Raw genomic sequence first — 23,295 nt, 5'->3', positions numbered from 1 at the left:
TTAAATTTGGAGAACTACGAGAGAAATACGACATGGCCCAAGAAGAAGTATTTAGATATCTACAAATCCGACATGCCCTCACCACAGCTCTTCCTGACATGATGGACGTACCGGAATCATCCACTTTGGAAGACAGGCTACTTGACAGACCGCTGCTTACCAAAGCCAAATCTCTTACTTACAAAAAACTATGTAACAACATACCCAACACGCTCCATAAACTTCGAGAGAAGTGGCAAGTAGACCTTGGGCACATTGACGACGAAGACTGGCAGGCGGCACTGATGTCCCCCTGAGAGGCGGCCATCACCCTCCACTACCAACTTATCCATCTCAAGATTTTACACAGATCTTACCTGACTGGACTAACACTAGCGCAAATAGGTTCAAGGACGAGCGCACTTTGCCTTCGCGGCTGCCAACAAGAAGCGACCTTTTATCATACGGTCTGGGACTGCCCGGGGGTGCAACCGATATGGGAAGGGGCCCCGGGCCACGTTCAGAATGCCCTGGGGAAAGAGCTTGCCCTTACGTCAAGATTGGGGCTCCTTAACATGTGGGACCAGACAGACTTAATGGAGATTGAACAACAAATGATGACACTGGGATACACTTTAGTTAAAAGGGAAATTGCGAAGAGATGGGGGGTGGCGGATAGACCTTCGCTTAAACTGTGGACCAGAGAATAGGACAAATGCATGATAGCAGAAAAAGGGGTGTTTAAAGCAAGAGGATGCCCCAAGAAATGGGACAAGAAGTGGGGTAAATGGAATGCTTACCGGGGGGACTTGTGTGTTTCCCCTACAGTAGAAATCGAAATGCAGCGCAATAGAGAGCGACACGTGAGTGAACCATGATTGTAAATGTCATTACTGCCTCACTGGATTTGCTGTACCATGTAAACTGCAAAAATGTTGATTGGAATATTTATGTGACATCTATTACTGTGAAATTAATAAAAACATCAAACAAAAAAGAAAGGAAACTGAAAACGTTTCTTTCAGAAAACGACTTCAGAACTGGTGTTCAAGCCCTCATACTCTCACATTTTGATGGTGGAAACATTCTTCTCCATGGCCTCCAAAATTTCACACTGGCACCCCATAAGAGCATCTTACATGCATTATGTGTTATCCAGGTCCTGAAGAAATATTATCACATCACCCTCATCCTTATGGAACTCCGTTGGCTCCCCTTTGCCAGCTCACACCATGTTCAAAACCTCCTGATAGCTTTAAAAAGCCATTTCTACCAGTAACCCAATTAATCTGGCAGACAAGCTCCTCATCTCTGGTTGTTCTAAGCAAACCCGCAGCTATGACTCCATCAGACTGCAGACTATGAAGCATAAAAAAAAAAGCAAGAAGATCTTTTCCATCTTTGCAACCAGGATCCGAAACAACATCCCCATATATATCATACCTGCCCCAACGATGCTCAAATTTAGAAAAGAGTTGAAGACCCACCTCTTCAAAGTACACTACAGAACAATGAATTTACTAGCCACAAACCGACTACCATTCCCATCACTCTTTGACGTTATGCTTGTTCTTCAGCTGTGCGCAACCAGTGTTGGTCAGTATTGTATGATGTCATCAGTGATCTCATTTAATGTCATGAGTGATGCAATATGCGAGGTCATAAGCAGTGCTAGTGGGGGCACAAGTTATATGTAGCTCAATAAACTATATCTGGTGAATTTCAGTGTTTTTTAGGGGGTTTTAAACATTAGGTTGTTTTCGTATTTCAACATAGAGGGCGCCTTTCAGACATTATTACATGTTAGGAGACTGTATGTTATAAGACAAAACAGGAGATCATATCTTTTAAACAGAATATGTATCGCTTTATTGGAACAAGCACTAGTAGCAGCAGTGATTAGGAGACAGTGTATGCATTTAACAATAATAAGACAATTGCACTTCATATTTTGCTTTAGAAAATGCACTTCAGTAAACTGTTTCCCAAATTCAGCTTGGTTATGTTTATCTCCAATGAGAAAAAATACAAAAACGCATGTTTCAGTAAGGCATCAGCAACATTCATTGGCAGGCGAAACAAGTCATGTGTGCATGCAATATTAATTTACACTGCAACCAACAGAAAGAACCTTGATTTGTAAAAAGAAGAGTAATTACGTTGAACAACACGTTTAGGTAAAAAGACGTTGCTGATGATGGGCACCATTTTGTTTCAGCAATAGCCAAGCTTAAGGAAAGGGTTAATATCCAAGTTCATGTCCTGTTCATAGAAGCCTAGGACATATCTGATTTGGTCAATGATTAAAACACAGTGTTTCCACTAAATGAGAGTATTACATCACCATTAACATTTCTCTTTATGTATCTGTAGTATTCCTTTAAAGGATCCATGAGCAGATTAATTAGTTAATACGTTTTAACATTCATTGCTGTATTAAGCAGTCAAGGGCTAAGCTTCTACAAACAAAAGAAATGGTGATGCTTTAAATTCGAAGTGGGAGATTTTTTTAATTTCGCTCTTAAAGGAAGGTGAAGTAAGTAAACTTCACAAATTACACATTCTATGAATTTTGCTGACTCTACTTCTTTTTGTAGTGAAGGAGGTTTACTGCAAAAAAAAGGTGTTTGCAATACAATGGAACTCGCCTTCAAAATCCTTCTTTCGAGAAAATTCTTCTGTTAAAAGTGGGATTTCTGCACACTTTTCTCCCACCAACCTACTTTTCACAGAAGCACACTACTTGTTGTCTTACAAAATTTAACTCCTCGAGGGGTACTCAATGGATTGGTTTAAAAATAAACCGAAGGTAAGAACAATACAAAATAGATGGAAAGAATGTGCAGGGGATATGGAGCTTTGTTACATTTACATACAAATCATCTATCAAAGCCTGATATTGCATTTGCCATTGAAACACTATCTATGTAACGTGCATGGATATATCTGCACACGATCCATTGCGCAAACCCTGCATTTCAAAAGAGATGATAAACCCCCATATTTATTTTACTTGATTCACCCTGCAGTTTTCTCTGCTCTATTGGTGGAGGGGCAATCTAGTATCATAAGATATGTGATAAACAGTTCACCACGTTAAAAAAAAGTATTTATTATGACATATAAGATCACATTACAAATATTGCCTTGACGTTACGCTTTGAAGCTTTAAATACTGTTGCTAATATTGCATTTACTCTTTTTGTTCTGGCAACCAAAGACATGTTTATTATACTTTCAGAAACAGGTTTATCCTATTCAGGAGAACGTGGTGGGACATTATTGTCTTTGGCAGATTTGTATAGTGTGGAATCAACATTCTAATATCCTCTAGGATCTGCTCAGCATGCTAGTTTCTTAATATGGCAACCCATTTGAAAGTCACTACTCCCTGCTTCCTTGAATTATCAATGCAAAAATATAATGTCCACATATCCCAAAACCTGCTGGATGAAACGTGATTGTAACTTTTATATTTGTTAGAGGGGTAGGTAAGACATTCTCGCCCTTTCTAAATGTCTTCTTTTGCACCTGATCAACACATGTCATTCGTGCCCGTTTTCATAAATCGAATACACATTTACGTGTCAAGCAATTCCAAAAACTCCACAAATTCAGTTAGTTAATAATGCACTTGCTTTGGTATGTCAGTATACAACTTGGTAATTGACTCCTAAAACATTTGAACTCTAATTTGTCTCTTCTTTAGGGGGAGCTGAGCAGATACAGCCACCAAGGTGCCATGTCATGAGCCTCTCCCCTGCCTGATAGGCCATTGCATCTCACTTTCAACTGGTTGCCAGGGATCCCTGTGCTGCCAAGGTGAGGAAGTTACCACTTTCATATATTAGCATCAAAAACAATTGAGATATTTTGGTCCTGTACAGAGCAGGAACAGCACCAGAGTAGCATGAATGGTGAGATGATCAGTGGGGTGGTGATCCTTAGAACAACCTGAAGAACGCCAACAGACCATGTTGTTCATCTTGTACTCAGTCCCAGCAGCCCATTTATAATTTTTACTGCAGCACAGAGCTGGTGTCAAACAGAAGATTAAAAGGACGCAGCATGCTGGAGGTCAACATGTTTCAGGTTAACTAGGGATTAATTATCTTCTTCAGTATCTCAATACACTCAAATATAGCCCTCTCAGTTTGCAATGTTTTTTAAACTTGCACAATGAAGTAAGAGGGGTTTCAGCAAATGAGTGCCAGTCTTATTGACTTCTGGAAGAGAAAGGTTTAACAGAACCCCCCTCCCTTATTTTCAAATTAAAAAAGGCACAACATCTATAGAGAGTAGTATTAAGACACTCGTTATTTGTGAACTGTGCTTAAATTAGCTGACCAAGTCACTTACATGCATGTTTTACACCAATCAATGCAGATCTAAAGTAAATAGTGGTTTTAACCCTCCACCTGTCAGGAAAAAAGGTTCTTCCTTACCCCCGTATTTGCAAATGATATCAGGAAAGCAGTGTGCATACCCAATTTATGATACATCGACCCTTATCTTTGCTGAGCAAGAGCTCTGCAAATTAGTATATTAGCCTTTCTGTAATTTAGAACCCGGTGAATGGACTTGGGAAACAACTCTGTTCCATGGTTGGAAGATAGCTGCGTTTCAGGTGCACAAACATAATACCTCACACTGCCTGAACACAGCTGAACACACTCTTACGCGTATCCACATCTGCGCCTGAAACCAGTTTTGGATGTTGGCCTTCTAGTGACACTTGTTCGGCTGGTGGATGAATGCGTTTCATTATGCTCCCTGAACCTGGCAGTTGCATCACTTATATGTTTTATCTCTATGGCCATAAAGTGAAATTAAGGGCTATGGATCAGTGGTATGTGAATATTGTGTTAGTCATATGATACAGGGTAGAGAGGAGCAAACTGATGGAAGGGTGCTTGTCCAATAATTATTTTATACATATGTCCAACACCCGCGTCTATCTGGAGTATATAGCACTTTATCGACAGAATAACTATCTGGTCACTGGTGTGCTGTATAAACAAACAAAGCAAATCTTAAATTAGTGTGATGAGTGACTGGCCACAGCATGCCAATCAACACCATCAGTCCTGATATTAAACTGCAAAGTTGACAAAGTCGATTGATTGAACTCTGTTCACACCAGCATAGTGCAGTTGTGACAGGTGACCCTACATGCTCTCTCACTGACACCACAGGGTTAAACAACCATGCTTTTCCTCAATGAACTGTCAACCCAGTTTGGTGGGTTATTTTCATTGTATGACGCTACCAAGATTCTGTGATTCTGAATTTTCCTTTTCTACTTGTTAAAACTGTATGCACACGATTACTGGAGCATTCATGGCATCTACTACATTTGGTGAGCTGAAGTTGGCATGTTTCTGATGAATCGAAGGAGTGGCTAGATCTAGATCTTATCTTTTTAATGCTGTCAGACACCTGCATACCTTGCAAACTCTGGAGAGGTAGCGTGCCAGGGCAGAGGGCGTACCCAAAATGTAGTTTAAATGCGGGTTGCACTGTCGTGTTTATGGGCCAATTGGTCCTTTAGTTTTTTTCCCCAGTCTGAAGGCAAACTTGGATTGCTGAATTGTGGTCGAGAATACATAAATAATATGCTAGTTTGTTCAATTATCTTCTTTGGTTTGAAAGTGGTGTGTATTTTGCTACATGTTTAACAAAGTTATCCTTCATTTTTTGCTTCTCAACTATGTTGTCATTGTTATTAGTCAAACCTCTTTTGTTTGCCTGTGTTCTTACCCTTATTCGCTACCCTCATAATCAGAGTTAAATCTGAGTTAAAACCTTGAGTTGTTTCTTATCGTGCTCCACAGTCACAGAGCAAATCTTCCTAATCCTGAGTTATTGCCCATTGGGTAATCTCTTCCTCAATGATCTCGGAAACTACTGTGGCACAATAGAGAGCTTCAGTCAGTTGTGTTTGTGTGGTCCTTCTGTTTTTATTATACCCTTCACTACCCTGATATAAAAGGTGTACAAAGACCAGCTCTCGGCTGCTACTCTGGCGTGTGAAACGATGTGGATCACAGATATTTTGCACATATAAGGAACAGTGCCTATTCACAAGTACCATGCCAGATGATCAAAATATCATTTATATACTACAGCTTTTATAATTTTAGTTTGTTGTTAATTTGAAGACGGGCTGGTTGGTTCTACAAAATTAAACAAGTTCCTAGTGAATCCCATGTGCATGCAAGTAAGGATAATGGGTACATCGTGGAATCCTTCTGAGCACAGCAGAGAATTTGCACTTGCCTCGATTGTGGGCTGTTGGAGATCAAAACGGCTCATTGTCATAGGCCACAGCTGGAAAGGGGTTTTAAAAGTGACCCAATCACCCATACTTTGGGCATGCTGTTGAAAGAATGTCATTTTTGGGAATCGTTGGAATGGTATAAAACATATGCATTGAAGGGTTGTCCTGGTATGATACTCTTATTCTTACATGCCTGATCCGCCTTTAGCTCTTATCTCAAACTCAATAGGCTCAGTGGCGAACCTTGGAAGGTTGTATAGTTCTGAGCATATTTAACCCCTTCCATGCTGATGACGAACCCCAGCCGTCGTGTGCTGATGACGGCTGGGGTTCGTCACGGCCCGCCCCTGTTCGTGCTGTTTACAAGACACCAGGGGAATCGCGGCCGCATGGAAAGGGTTAAGGAGATGGGTTGTACTTCCTGTGCACAACTCAGTCTTCAAAATGACAACTGCACCTCCCATATCGGCTGGTTTGAGCACAATTCCTTATTACTTTCAAAGGATTGAATGGCATGTTGTGAAGAATTCGAAAAGTTCCTAATAGGTGTAAGCCCTCCAAATCTTTTAGAACCACTTTCTCAAAAGTGCATAATTCAGGTGGGGGTCACATGAGAAGTTGTTAGGAACGTGGTGGGTTTTCTGAACCTTGTGCTGTCTAGATTTCCTTCAAAATGTAAACAACATTATTTAGGAACAATACTATAAAAACCGTGGACCTACCAAAAACTGGATATACACTAGACAATTACAGATAAAACAGTCTGTGAGAACTGGATATGTTTATCACAAAAATGTTTTTATTTAATATTTTTTTAAATATATTAGTCTGTTTTTTGTTGAATATATCTCAACTACAATAGATAACATACTGATATATTTCTGTAACCAATTTTGTGTATATGTTATCTATTGTAGTTGAGATATATTCAACAAAAAGCAGACTAATATATTTAAAAAATATATTAATTAAAAACATTTTTGTGATAAACATATCCAGTTCTCACGGACTGTTTTATCTGTAATTGTCTAGTGTATATCCAATTTTTGGTAGGTCCACGTTTTTTTTTAGTATTGTTCCTAAATAATGTTGTTTACATTCTGTATGCTCTCCCTGATTTAGGAACCTAAAATCAGGATTACCCCTATTTTCTCATACAGATTTCCTTCAAATGCACTAGATGAAAAACAACTGCTTTAAATTTAGGGGCTTATTTATAAGCCCTTGCAACACTTTTTCACTGCTGATGCATCACTTTTTGTGTCGCACAGGTGTCATAAAAAATGCACCATGTTGCACCCTATTTACAAAGTGACACATCTAGGCAGATGCGTCACTTTATAAAGCCCTACACTACAATTATACCTGTGTCAGGTATAATGTATGCAGGGTGGGCATTCCCCCACATCAGAGCCTTGTAGAAGTGGCACATTGAAATCTATACGATTTCAGTGTGCCACTTCTAGGACGCCAATGAGTGGAAACCTTATGCCTGCCTCATGGCTGGCGTAAGGGTGATGCAGGCTCTTTCACATGGGGCTTGCCCCCATGTGAATGGACACATTGAAAACAGACGCAAATCCAGCAGACATTCCCCAGCAATGCGCCACTTTTGCACATACAGATACGTTAGTAATACTGCAGTATCTGTAACTCCTTGCGACATGATGGGCCGTACTTTAAATACGCTACATCTATGGTGTGGCAAGGAGGGCACACTGAGAAGTGTTGCATTGCTACTTTGTAGCAGCAATGCAAGACTTCTCATAAATGAGGCCCTTAATCTTTACGAGCAACTGAGTCAGCTATCCTTTTTTGAATTTTTTAGACCTTTGAAGACACACATAGGTGTATGGACAGCTGACCAATAAGCTTCACTGTTTATAGAGTTACCCAAAGAACTATTATTTTCTGTTGGATCATTACCATGGTTCCTCAGAATTCACTGTTTTTTATTTTACATGTACACTTATGTCATTGGCCTCACTGACTCAATTATCAAACATATGCCTGAATCTATGTTTCTAACTTTACACATTTTTAGAGGAGGTTTACACATTTCTGTGACTCTTGATGCATTCCAGAGTCCTCCTGGAAACTGCAACAATTGTAGCTTTCCAGGAAAATCTGTAAATATACATGGTGTACATTCGAGCATTAGTAAATAATTAGCAAACATGAATTGCAAGTGCTAACTTTTTTCCCTGGAAGGGAAATATTTATAGGCTTTCTCCTTCCCTTGAAAGAAGTAAATCTTAGACTTTATCTAAGGGGACATTTTCCTTGGAAATGATTGAGAATACCCACAAAATTACAAGTTCACTATTTTTCAAGGTATCCCCATTCATCCTGGAATGCCGGCTCACTCTTCCCAGGCGTAGATGTTCTTCCATGTAACATTACTACTGGTGTAATACCACATGTGATTAAATAAATAAAACTGCAAAATCATGTTTAGTAAATTTTTACTCACTATAGCGCCAGGATACCACATTGAGGTCACTGTTTTTTGCTATAACAAGTAATTTGTCATCCAATCATTCATAAGCCATGCCATTCGTTTATATAAGTCGAATTTCTATGCACCAATGGCGTTGTGAGTCAGGCCCATAAACATTAAGCTCATAATCATGTGTCATCGGACACAGATTGGCAGATTGTACAAAATTAATTTTTACCAGATACTGCAATACAACACCAAACCCTAGGATGAAAAGTATTCATAGTAACTTTATGGCCTGAACTTTTTTTGCTTTAGGTTAAATTGGAGTAGTCTATTTAATTTGCAAGAGAAGCTGTTGAATCAAGAACAAAGACATTAGCAACTAGACTGTAAATACAATATGATAAGATTATGAAATTACGGTTGCACCAAAGTATGGCACCTTTAGTTTTGCTATGTTTGTATATAAGTAACAACTTTTTCTCACAAATACATGATACTTTTACTAGGGTGATAGATAACATTGTTTTGCCTGTCAATGTCATTCTAAGTATCCTAAAACTCAGTATCAAAGCAGGTGAGGTAATGGGCAAACCTCAATGGTGGCTGTCAATATCTTGCAAATTAACTTTCTATTAAACTAGAAACTAAACTTATAATGATGTAATGCATACATTCTAGGACGAAAAAAAGAGAATAAGCCTAAGTTGCATCTTTAATCGTTGAATGAGTGGCTGGCTGTTTCAGTAGTTCATACTTATAACACAAAATGTACAATCGTATGCTTCAAATCATAGTACTCCTCTTCAGCTCATGTATGGTCATTTTACCATCAAGTGTCTAAATAAATTTGCGAGAACTCATTCACACATACCAAACAAGTTATGAGTACCTTTTGTTTATAAAGGCATATTAATCCATAGCAGTGTTTGCACATTGCAGTGTGTGAGAAGGCTGCACTAGATAGAAGTCCCAATATTTACATAGGGGACCTGTATATTGTGGAAGAGATGGACACTGTGAGCAAAGGTAGTGCATGCCTACCCTCCTTAAATACCCATTTATCAGGCATACACCTGACTCTTCGTTATTCATTTGCTCTCATCACCAATAAAGGCTGCAGGAACATGGATCTTTTACATTAGCAAGACCCTGAAAGTGCTAAACTGGCTACCCTTTGAAGCTAGAATACAACTAAAAATGGCATGTATCGCCCACAAAGCGATTCATCACAACACACCTAGATATCTTGCCCAGAAAATAGAAATTTCAGGAGAAATCAGACCAACCCAGAGGGCCAATTTGCTACTGCTGAGACCACCTATCTTCCGGAAGAAAATAACTTATGAGATAGCGTTCTCGGGCGCAGCCCCTAGAATCTGGAACTCTCTGCCTGTGAACATCAGAAAAATTTCGAACACTGCAACATTTAAGAAGGAAGCTAAGACCTTCCTCATGAGCAAATTCCTCCCATAGGCAAGAATTTCGCCTTCTGTGACTTAGCTGTGAGGGTATTAAGATAACAAAATAAGAAATATGAAGACTAGCGGAAGTCAAAGAAAAGCCAGGAGAGAACAGAAAACAATCAGCTCTACCTCAGAACAATACTACTTGTATCCTGTGATTTAGTAGCATCCTTTTCTTTATTATTATATTCCTACAGACTATGCTGGAAATATTACCAAATATGGTTCGCAATCTCACTGCTTGTTATATACATTGCTGTTTATCCTATGCCACTGATGTAAAGCGCTCTGATACCCATGGGTATAGTTCGCGCTATAGAAAACTGTGTATAAATAAATAAATAAATATGTGCATTGGAAAAGAACTTGAATTAAAGGACCTATCCTACGTGATCCTTGAACAGTTTCACATTCTCAGTCTTGCTGTTCTAGATACGCTACCAAAGGTCACTCTATCTCGGTGACTGCTAGTGAAATACTTTTTAATATCTGTGGGTGTTTGGGAATTGCAGGAGCACAGTTGCAACTCGCATCAAGACTGTGAACACCCTCTCACACATACCCTAACAGTTTCATTCACTAGAGTGTGCTTATAAGCAAATTAAGAATAGTTTGGAAGACTTTTGAAACTAGTGCTGTACATGGACATTGAACATTCAAAAACTGGGTTTAGGATCAGACAAGCACATCTGTATTTCCTCATATAAATAATGGCTATACTTAAATGGGGTGTTCATTTGAAAAACCTACCTAAGCATCTTAATTCTGTAACTGTATGAACTTTCTTTATAAACTTTCTTGATGTGAGTTTTACACTATTTCAGCATCGCATATGTAACACCATAATCTATTGCTATTACATTAAATGCCAGACTTAGTGTGACAATATATCTTGCCAATGTATCAAAGGACATTTGTTAACATCCATTTCATGTGAATGGATATTAAACATGAAGAATGGGGAAATTCACTGAGAGCCTATTGTCTATATTCATCGTTTAATCTTGCCCACTTAACATGCTATTCTTTAAAGATGTGGCCAAGTCAGGAAATTGCTGTCAAAATTCATACCACAGAAGGCAAACAAAAAACGAATAGGTATGTGAATATTGCTACATGTTATACTTAATGAAAATACACTTTCAGGGAGTTTTTAGAATATCAAACTGTCTCAGAATAAAAACTATCAATTGCACAAGATTGACGTAGTACGTGGGTATACACATAATTTTAATGACCAGTCATAAGTTCACAAAGGGTGAATTTTAAGCAGATAAGATGCTTTTTGATGTTATGGGCACCAAGATGCATAATGTATTGTTCCTTTGGTTAGCACATTCAGTGGTCGTAACCAGGGATTGGGCGCTTGCATAAATGAAAAAAATTCATTCAGACATTCTATATTCTTAAAACTTATCCTGTACTACCAACGGCTCAAAATATCAATTAATTGAAAGTAGTGCTGTTTCTGTAAGTCACATATCCATTACCATGTCCCATGACATTTACAAATAAGTTACACATTTTAAACTAGAGGCTTCATTGTGCAAACGTAGTCCCTACATTCATTAAGTACCCCATTCAGAAGTTGGCATGACTTTTCATTTCAGAAATTGGGACTAGCTTGTAGCAGCCAATGCAACACTTTCTTCCAGATGTGGGTTTTGATAGCAGCTGTCGAACAGACCACTTGCTTTCAATATGCATAAAGTGAACTTGGGTCACCCCTTCAACCATCGGCTTGCTTCGATCATCATCTTTCAGACACTGGTTAGAGACTTTGTCACTCACATCTTGGCTCAATTCAGTGAATTATTCATCTCTCACCAAATGCGACTGGCTGTTTGGGTGTGTCTTGTGCCGCCACCATCGGCGCCACCATTGAACTGTATGAGGGGCTTCACTGCAATTGTAGTCCTAATTTCTTGAAATAGAATCAAAACAGGACTAAATCAAAAGCAAGGGATCCTTCAATACAGCCATCATTTGTTTCTTTTGTGACTTCACTGTGCTGTGCTGCCGAGTTAGAACATATTATCCAGAACTACCTGCTTTGCCAATGCTTGTTTTCCAGGAGCTAACGGAATAGAAACGCATTTCTCATGCTCTACATGCATGACTGAAGCATCCTTTACGCACGGGGTGTGGAGCATATATCTAAGCTTTGTAGAACATTTTAGAGGTATAATGGTTTTAGTTATCACAATGTTTTAATGACGACTAAGTCTTTTTATTGATCTTCATTGTGTCATAATGGCTTGACATCCTGTGGTGTTGAATATTTATTATCTCACGCATTTGTATGTAAAATATCCCCCTGCAAAACTGTAGTAGTCAAAACCAAAGCCCTATAAAGGTTGCAACTAAAATACCATATTTTACATGTATTTCATATGTAATTTACTAATTGTAATTGCATTTATAAAGACCTTACTACCCCTGACAAGGCATTAAAGTGTTTTTCGGCGAGTAGCATGCTACTCCGGAACCCAAAAAGAATTAGTGAAGAATTAGTATAGGGAGATATGAAATTAATTTGAACGGTTGACATGCAAGTTTGTTATTTGGATTGAACAAGGATATTGGAGGGATAGAAGAGGGAAGGGGTTGCATATATATATAGAGCTTGCTACCCCAGATGAGGTGTCAAAGTGCTTTACGGTGGGTAGCATGCTACTCCAGAAATCAAACAGGATTAGTGGGGAATTAGTATAGGGAAGTATGAAATTTATTTGAGCGGTGAACATGTGAGTCTGTTAGTTGGATTAAAAAGGATAAGAGGGATAGAAGAGGAAAGGGTCTAGAATAGGCTTCTCCACCAAGTAGCTCGTGAGCTACCGGTAGCTCTCCACCTACTTCTCAGTAGCTCTCTTGTGTGCAGCTTAGCCTTCTAAATGTAAACATTTTGCTTTATTAAATTAACATACATATAGTAATACTAATCGAAATAAATTGAATTTCTTGGTATCTATTTTTTATGTGGTCCCAAAAGACTCCCTAGTCCATGCATCTGTGTTGTTACGGTCACAGGTTATATGACAGCAACTATCATCTATGTTGACCTTTCTTCTTCTTTGTCTGCACGTAAAATGCACTCTAGTTCATATGTAAAGAGTCTACCATTTGATAATGTAAGCTTATAACCAACTTGAAAAAATCCCCATTGCTCCTGTTACTTCTCAAGGTGCAAGTCTACCTTTCTGAACATATTTGTCTAATGTCAACGTTTTATTTTCAGCTCACTTCCTTACACAGCAATAGAGCTGGGATTGCTCTGTGCTATGCTAGGAGAAAGCAAACTCAACATATGTAATTCCTAATTATTACGTAAGGAATGTGGAAAACATATTCAAATATGTTTTTTTAACATCTCTTGCTGCCTACAACTAATATGCGTGCATGACCTTTGTTTTTTTTTAAAAAAAAGAAAAGGTCAAAGTGTTAATTCAATATTAATATTACGGTTGTTTCTTAATACAGATTTTTTACTTTTCTACTTTTATGTCGCGATTTTTGTGGAGCACTCATTGTTCTGTTTCACATTTTCACTACTAACTGTTACAGAATGTAAATAGTCATTTGAAAGTTCGGGCTCCAGACAATATTCCTTTACGCTTTAGTTGCACGAGGGAAATCCCCGTAATTTGTAGCTTTTAGACCAGTTCCTTTTGTTTCAATTTTACCACCATGAAAAATTGTGCCACAGCCCTATAGCAAACGTATGGCATGCGGTAGATTGAATACCTGTGAGTATTCAATCGATAACTGGTGCAGCGCAGTGAATGTGTTTGTGTAATATAAGGTTATTAAAGCTGCGGTTAGATGTTTAAATAACTAGGTTGATTCTGATAGTGATATTAAATCCCACAATTAATAGAGGAAGTTGCAAACACAGATTATCTTTCATTTTCTACATTTAAAACTTTTTAGCGAATCTGCAAAATGTGCATTCCCGGAATTCCAAAGAAGATGTATAACAATGTTTCCTAGTCCACATAATTGAACTAGCAGTGATGCAATGACTAGAAAAGTAAACAGAAATTGGATTCTAGGTACTCCCGCATGACTGATACATCAAGATGGTAGCGCATCGAGATGGTAGCTGGGGACAATGGTTTACACCCAACACCATGATAATCAGAACCTGCGAAGTCCTGATATAGAAATGAGTACAACAGTTGTAAGTTATATTGGCATGATGAAGTGCAAAGACATATGAAACTCATGTTACCCAAACACTTTTATACTCAGAGGGTGTCAGGCCCATGCAGTAAATCAGACAGAGGCCATTTGAGTGGCTCAATATTGCTCAAAATACGCTGAACATGTGCCATTTATATGATAAAAACCCCTTTCATGAGAGGCGATCAAGCAAATAAGCTGAAAGAAATCGTTTAGACTCCAAAAAAGACAATGAAATCTTAAAATTTATCATGCTCAGAAGAACCTCATCAAATCAAATACCAAAGAAAAAAGCACGGCTTACTGCCATGATTCAACACACGAAGATCAAAAGCTCCCCCCAAAAAACTTGTGAAAACGGACTCCAACTCCCATCTGTGAAACACTCTTCCATAGAGTTCTACGAGAAGGAAGGAAGCAGTGGCGCTTGAAGCTTGAAAGAAACAGGTCCGATACTGAGAGGAGCTGCGTGAGTTTGCTAAAGGCGTAAAGGAAGGACACAATTCCAAACGTGTGAAAAGCCAATGAGCAAAAGCACTGGCAGATTCATGAAGTGCAGACCACCTGCACATAACCAGATTAACCACGAAAGAGCTTTCCCTCCCCATCAGGAGCCAAGGGTGGGAAACCCTTGAGAAGCCAGGCAAAAGACAGCGAGGACCCACAACACGTGTATGATCAGATACAGGTAGAGAAAGACGTGCGGGCTGCATGGGCTAGTGATACCAGAGAGAGTTCAGCTGTGTACCCAGATTGCAGTGCTGTAGAAAATCTGAAATAGGTGTGGGGCAAATGTGGGTAATATCAGCTAGGATACTTGTGAGAATTTGCCCAATATGGCATTTGGGTGAAAATATAAGATTAATAGAACACACAGCCGTGAAAGGCAGAGATGAAAGCAAGAGGAAGGCTGAACTTCTTTTCACAAGAGGTGGCACCAAAATAAATGTAGAGAGAGGAAGGCACCCATCACACAGTCTTCACTGGAAAGTGAGTAACCTCTATCCCTAACACATATAATAAAAATCATCGAAATAAATGCGCAAAACACAAGCACCCTCAACATAAAATATAGAAATTGATTTGCAAGATAGAAAAGGATTCATCTGAGGAAGTCGAGAAAAAAGTAAATGCTATTTTAAGTTCCGAGCACTTTTTTAACTGCTTAAACTGATGCAAATTATGGGAAAATGTGTTCTTCCCTGGTGGTTTATATTTATCTCTAGTTGTATTTACCAATAGTGGTATTTAAATTGTCTTCGTACAATTGAGCTGAGGTCAACAATCTGGAATATTATTCTCGGCATTTGAATGCTGTGCTGCTGCTGAAATCAGTTCCTCAAAAATAAGGTTCAGACACAATGTTAGCATTCATTTTCCATGGTTATGTGGTCATAGTAATAACGGACAGCCTTACTAGTTACATAACTAAGAGCATTGTTCAGCTTTTCACTTGCCTTTGTGGGAGCAAATCAAATAATGCCACCAGTAATTGTTAGAAAACCCTTGTTTTGGTTTCATATTTGTATAAGAAAAAACATTCCAGACAAAATTTTTAATCTATCTTGTTTGTTGGGCACAGTTTGTTAAGACGTGCATATTTAGATTTAAAAAGCAAAATTATGCTTTTCACTGTATATTCTGTGTTTGGTATTTAAACTGAGACGCCAAATGAGATTATCTGGCTACTGTACAACATTTAAATTGGGGGTCTTTCACTACGCATTGTGGTGTGGTACTGGATTGTGATCCTCATTGGATACTATTTATTCTAGCTGCATTGCATTCCAGAAAAGGGACCCTTGTCATTGAGATTACATAAGAGGCTAGGATCCCCATACCAGACGCACATGTGCTTGAACTGAAGTCAGTTTTTTAATACATTATCTTGATTTTCTGCAAGCTGGGTTCAATGTTTCTGCTTGCTTGGGTCTGGCCAAGCATGGATTCACATCTTTCCTATGAGAAATGTGTTTTGAGGTGTCGAACATCACATTGCTGTGGAGCACAGGTTCATCCTGGTAGAGTGGCCAATAGAAAGTTGCCATTATGGGTGGATTTTGTGGAAGGTACAATTTAGTTGTTTATGAACTACAGAAAAGGTAATTTAGTCCTGTGAGTGTAAGGTGTTTCTAATGCCTAATTATGAAATGAATGAAATGAAAAGCAGTTTTATATAGCGCAACAGTTGCCCTGAGGCGTCCAGGCGCTAAAACTAGAACAGTGTCTTCCAGAGAAACAGTCCAGGAAGGATCCGAATTAATTAAACAAGAAGGTCTTGAGCTGTTTGCGGAAACTTGACAGATTGGAGTTGCTTCTCAGGTGACATGGAAGAGTGTTCCACAGTCTGGACGCGTTGTAGGCAAAAGAGCGTCCTCCTGATCTGGCTCTGTAGATCCTAGGGACTTTTGCCAAAAAGGCATTTGAGGAACGAAGTGACTTATTGGGCTGGTAGGGGAGGATGAGGGCATGATTGATTTCTGGGCCTGTCTTCCAGAAGGCTTGGTGGGCAATACAGAGAGTTTTATACTTTATTCTATCCCTGACGGGAAGCCAGTGTAGGGTCCTTAAGCCATGCCTTATTGAGGTTCTGCGTGGAAGTCCCAGCAGAGTGCGGGCTGCACAGTTTTGTGTTCGCTGCAACTTTTGTAGGCTGTACTCCGGAGCCCCGAGGTACAGTGAGTTGCTAAAGTCAAGGCGAGATTGAATTAATCCTTGGATCACTATCTGCCTGGCCTCAAAGGGGAGAAGAGGAAGGATTTTTTTAATCGACCTAAGGAGGCCAAAGCAGACCGCCGAGACCTTGGTTGCCTGGGTATTAAAAGTCAACGATTTGTCCAACCACACTCCCAGACTTTTTATATTATCTCTGGGAGTGGGAGGAACGCCCATGCTCAGAGGCCATAACAGCTCCAAGGTGGTAGGGGCTGCGGGACCTAGGAGCATGAGCTCCGTTTTATCATCGTTGAGTTTCAGGCAGGACATGGTCATCCAGCTCTTGACCTCCTTCAAGCATGTCGCTAGGTTGGTTTGTGGTCGGCAGTTGTTCCCTTGCACAAGGGAGACCACTAGCTGGGTGTCATCCGCATAGGTAATGATGTTAATACCATGCGGACGAACAATCCCAGCCAGCGGCCTCATATATGCATTAAAAAGTGTAGGGCTCAGCGAGGAGCCCTGCGGCACCCCACATCCCAGCGGTCTGCTGGAGGAGGTGGCCGAACCTTCAAACACCTGAAAGGTGCGATCGCTCAAGAAGGACCTGAACCAGTCCAGGGCTTCTCCAGAAATTCCCAGATTGAAGAGGCGATTTAAGAGAATTTTGTGGTTTACTGTGTCAAAGGCGGCACTCAGATCGAGGTCAAGTCAAGTCAAGTCAATGTACTATTTATACAAATGGAATAGGAACCCGGATCATATACTGCATGCAACCAACTCATACGGTCTCACAAGCCTGTCCACATTCCCAAGGCATTAATTATTAATATACAATCCTTGGCAATGCCAAAACACTTGGCTTGCCTGTACTACTTTCAGCATTGTCACTATCATTTCACGTATCCTAAATTGTGAGCTTTACCCCAACACATAGGGTCAAATACAGAATGTACATATCCATGATAATCTATGGCTGGTAGTATGAGTCTCATTAGCTTGCAATCAGACAGCTGAAGCTGTCCGTAGCCACACACTAAAAAGAGTTTAGAAAGGCCAATCAGATACAGCATCTTATACACTAATTGAACATTTGTGTTGGAGAACTCGTATGAAAAAGTACAATTTACCAATGTCAGTCACCTTTATCTGATCTTGAATTTCTTTCCTGTGATTTTATGCTGAAATCCGTTGAAGTAAAGAAAGCACATGTCAACCTCCAAAATGTGTAACTTTTTTGTGAGCATCACTTTCCCACTCTGACCAGAGCTAGAAACTAAGTGGGGTCATCAGTTCGGCATTAAGTAGGGACATGTGCACCCTAAACTGGACTGGCAACCTTTATCAACAGCCAATATAAATCAAATTAGGCATTTATATTTAGTTACAACTTTATATTTCTACCCTTGCAATTTTCTATTCAAGCAAGTTTCTGAATTGGTAGTGAGTAAGCTAACATCATTCAGAAATGAATTAGTCAAACAGAACATGGTGAAACAGTGTAGTAGAATAAGCCTGTTTTGTAACCAAGGACCCAAGCTATATTTTCAACATCATAAAAAAGATCCTATTTCTGATTCTATTTTCAGCTTCACCTTTCAAGAATTAGGGAAACAGTGGTCATTCCAATGAAGACCTTTTACTTCTAAGAACAAGGCAGATGTCTAAATTAAATTTTAGATTTATATGATTCAATTACTATAGTATCTGTGGTAATCAAGTGAAATACACATTTGTGCAAAGTTCACGTATACATTATTGCACTCAACTTTATCAAACCCATTAGCTTACCTATGCAAGTCTAAAAACGCTGCTTGTGTAAACTGCATTGAGTCAGGACGGCACTCTTAATCAAAAACATACATATGATGATTTCTGTGCAATATATATATATATATATATATATATATATATATATATATATATATATATATATACACATATATATATATTAGTTACCATCGAATAATGTTCATATCCGAACATTTCAAACTTTCACATTCATGAAATGAAATATCTGGCAAATCAGTAGGAGAGCATTCATGGTCAGGTCTGACAGGTCATAGTCAGACCAAGTTGTATCTTCTAATAAGGTAATGGGGCAAAGTATTGAGTGAAAATACTATGGGCTGACCAGATGAAGAGATACAAAAACAAAACCATTTAGGAAACAATTAATGGTAATGGCAGGTGTCCACCTTATGAAAGGTAATGGTAACCTGTAAGATTACATTTAGCTAAACAACATTATATTGTCAGCAAAACATGGAAAAAACATTATATGTATGACTTGACAATTATTTATTGGCACCTAAAAACTGTTGGGATGCTTTATGTAAATTGATGTATTGTGGTTTTTAATAATAAACCTCTGCTTTAATGGACTCAAAGTTATTTACTCAGCGTTTTTCTGATGGATATTTTTGAGTTAATGGGTTTACATCGCAGATCCAGCTAGGACTTCTGCTCATCAGTTCTAAGTGCCATTAAACTCCATTGCATGGGTGGAGCATGGGTGGAGCATAAGAAGCCTTTATCATAAAACTAAACAAAGATAAACAAATAAAAAGAAGAACTATTTGGTAAGAAGTGCAAATTTGAGAATTTAAAACTACATAAACATAGATTACACAGCCAACGTCCCTGATATGTCCCCCTTTCCAAAGCATCTTCACTTCCAGTGGCTTTTCCACATATTTTCTCAAAATTAAAGTTAGTTAAAAATAGCTTCCTGCACTTAGTTTTGGATGCATATAATTTAAATTGATTTACTACATAGCTTCGCATGTTAAGGCATGAACAGTGGCACAGGAGCAGGATTTGCAGGAAGGAATAATTTGTGATATTTTAAGTTAAATAACGTCAAACCGGAAGTGAATCTTGGGGTCGAAGCTCAGTCGCACTGATTTGATGACTCTTGTGAGATTCAGAAACATTGTTCTTTTCTGTTCACTTGCTTAATCTTCTGGTTGCCGCACTTCTAGATGACTTAAAAAAACTCAAACATGTTCCTTGTTCTGCTTCCTCAACACTGGGCATATTGCCCGGAGAAGGACATTAGCGATGAAATGTCTCTCGAACGAAAAGTTGATCTGGGCCACAGTGAAATGCAAGTTCAGAGCATCTTTACAAAGATGAATATAAAAGCGAATGGCAAGTCTTCTGTTGACTTCAAAATCGCATATATAACTATATGAAATATAATTGTGCATAGTTAGTTATCTGTTCAGGAACTGATATGTTTTCTTAATGTGCATTCTCAGTTTACCAGAGTACAGGCATTTCAAGTTTACTAAAGCCAGGGTCCCTTCTTAATTCCCAGTAGGTATCATTGGAAACCCAGGATTCCGTTTGCTGGGCATCAATGACTTTCCTGCAAAACAAATACAAACAAGCACAGAAGTCAAAATAAACAAGGCATGATAAAAAAAGCATATATATATATATATATATATATATATCTATCTCCATCCACTAGTGACACTATCAACTTAAATATTTATTTCTAATGGATATACAAGTTTCAGTACTGGAAGAAATTCCCTCCTTAATCCCTGAAGATTAGCCTTCACTAATGAGACTCAAATCTATAAGCCTTGTCACTGAGATACAATAAATGTGAAAAATATTCATGCGTTCACTGTCTTTTTCTTCAAAGCCTAACAATATTCCATGGCTTCCTACTCCGTAATCTCAGTACCACAGGCCATAATGTTTTTTCGTCTTAAACGTAAAAATGTATAGACTGATAAAACATGAAAAATGTCTTCAGGCACATAGTATTTCGTGTACAATGACTACCACTAGTAAAGTTTTAAAGTAGCCCTGCATGTAGGCACCACAACAATGGAGTTTGACTGCATGCATTCTATAAATCTTATGATATGGAACCCCACAGGTTTGACGGATTTTGCACTTTCGAAAATAATTTTAATGAAACCATACCATTTAAGGGAATTCGTTTTCTCCCTGCACTCTCTGTCTTCAAGCTTGTCCAGATTCAGATGGCCATTGACTATTTTCTACTAACATAACTACAGGGGAGGGCTGGACTGTATGGGTTTAAATCATCTTTTAACGTTGTCAGCTGTGTGCAAATACCAACAATATCTTACTGTAATGAAATAGTTAATTGCATGTAAAATATGTTCCCATTGACCAGTGGGTATCTCCTGCTTCTTTGCTTCCAGTTGGCATCTTGTTTGACTTTTCTCGGCCATTCTCTACTGTGGTCTTTGCTGCTGTGTTCTGTGCTACATTGTTTGTTCTGACAACGGACTGTGAGCTTAACGCCTAAATAAAATCAGTAGGCAGATGGTCTGAATTTCTGACTTTAATACTATTACCTCTCTTAGTACAGAGTTGAACATTGGCGCTATTACTGTGCCCAGTCTGTACACCTTACAATTATCCCATGTGAACGAGCCACAGTTCCGTGTCAGGGAGGACATGAGGGTAACTAATAGTCTCCCTTTTTCTTTTTCAGTTTAAATAATTTTGATCAGTTTCATTAAATAGACCTTAGTGCAATAGTGACAGGCATATGATACATATTATAAATGATGTGCACTACATATACAACAATTTTCTTTAAAAAGGTACACAGACAATTATAATAAATAGGTTAAAATATAAATTAAAAGGAGAAATACCCAGATAACTATAATTTACAAATGAAAACTGATATTAATAAATCTCATATGACATGCATCCACAAGCATTCAAGCATATTATAAATACTGTTTATTTCATACATATCTTATGTCTACTAAAACTAGTAAAATAAAATGATATCAACCCCTCACCCACAGTTAACCGGAATCAAGAAAAACAGTCATAAATAAAGTGTCAGTATATTCCACATGCACATGTATATCACAGTAATACCCATTATCACCCAAGTTATCAGTATTAAACTAAATATCCCTTCTATTACGGCAAGGACTCAGGAAGCTATTCAATGAATCAGTGTCTGCTTACGGGGCCAGCAAACTATCCACCAAATGTTCCCACTCTTTAAGCCTTTCAATTTTACCTCGTCCTCTTTTTATCTCGCAAAACAACAGAGCGCTCTCCAAACTTGCCCATTTAACCATATCTTCATGTCATCTAGTAATCTGAGGACCATGCACTGATTTCCAGTTCATAGTCAATTCTTGGTTTTTCAAACAGAAACCTAAGTCAGTAAATCTAGTAGTAGTTTTCTTACTTTAGGATGAGGGTATCCCCCTATCAGGCAGACCAAGGGTGTACAAGAGATATCCCGCAAGGTTATTCCAGTAATATATTCTATTACTTCCTCCCAGAACTCCGCTAAAGAAGCGCAGGACCATACCACGTGGAACATTTCTGCCCCCAACGCCCCACATTAGGGTATTTTTCAGCAGCAGTCGCATAGAACGTTTTAATCCTGCCAGGTGTAAGATAAGCTCTATACAAGATATAGAAATTAATTAATTTAAACCTAGCATTTGTAGAAACAGCTGGTATATGTGCTACAATACTATCCAAGTTCAAAATCATTAATTTGGAGCTCTAAATCTCTCTCCCATTTTATTTTCAATTCAGCAAGAGGAGAAAGAATATTTGCCTGAATCGCACAATATAGATACAAACCGCTCTAACACAACTGTTGTTGTTCAGAGATGTTGACACACCTGATGTGTGGCAGGTTCAGCATCTACATTTCTCCAAAAATTCCTTATTGCTGCAACCAATGCCCTATGTGCTAAAACTTGCCATCTGGGTATATTGAATTCTTCAGCCAAGTCTTTAAACTTAAGCAATAGTCCATCTTTCAATCCCTGCTAATGCTCCTACCTGGGCCACTATCTTCATCCATTTTAATGGCATATCAGGCGAATAGGGTACCTGGACTCTGGTTTGCTGTAGGCAAAGTCACTAGCACTGCTGTATCACTAGCAGCTCTTGAGAAATTGCAGGTAGTCTCCGCCGAGGAAGCAAGAAGACTTTCAAGAAGTCCTCCAAATCCTGCAGTGAGCCATTAACACCCTCCTCTGGGTTCATTTGATAGTAAACTCATCTACTTAACAACTGAAGTTGAGACGCCAGATAATAAGATTCAAGATCAGGAGCAGCCAACCCTCCCTCCGTTACAGGGTGCTGTAGTTTTCTTAGTGCTACTCTGTGCCAACGGGTTCCCCTAAAACAAGTGGCAGAAGTAGCGATTCCAATTCCCTAAACATTTGGCGTGGCACCACCAAGGTTAGTGTGTTGAAAAAATAGAGCAATTGTGGTAGCACTCTCATCTTACCTACCACTATTCTGCC

The 23,295-nt window shown here is 38.8% G+C and overlaps 1 protein-coding gene across 1 annotated transcript in view; it reads right to left on the bottom strand.

Moving 5' to 3' along the window:
* Positions 1 to 18,971: 18,971 nt before the first annotated feature.
* OSBPL6 (oxysterol binding protein like 6) overlaps positions 18,972 to 23,295 on the bottom strand; it is a 699,671-nt gene continuing 695,347 nt past the window's right edge. The window contains exon 23 of the mRNA XM_086956201.1: positions 18,972 to 20,378. Within this exon, the coding sequence (XP_086812327.1) occupies positions 20,270 to 20,378 (109 nt within the window). The 3' untranslated portion in view covers positions 18,972 to 20,269. The remainder of the gene's footprint in view (positions 20,379 to 23,295) is intronic.

The sequence above is a fragment of the Lissotriton vulgaris genome, chromosome 2_1 (assembly GCF_964263255.1).
Source record: "Lissotriton vulgaris chromosome 2_1, aLisVul1.2, whole genome shotgun sequence".
In the NCBI taxonomy this organism is placed as follows: Eukaryota; Metazoa; Chordata; class Amphibia; order Caudata; family Salamandridae; genus Lissotriton; species Lissotriton vulgaris.
Note: the sequence above shows the minus strand (reverse complement) of the source record. Positions and strands in the feature narration are given on the sequence as shown.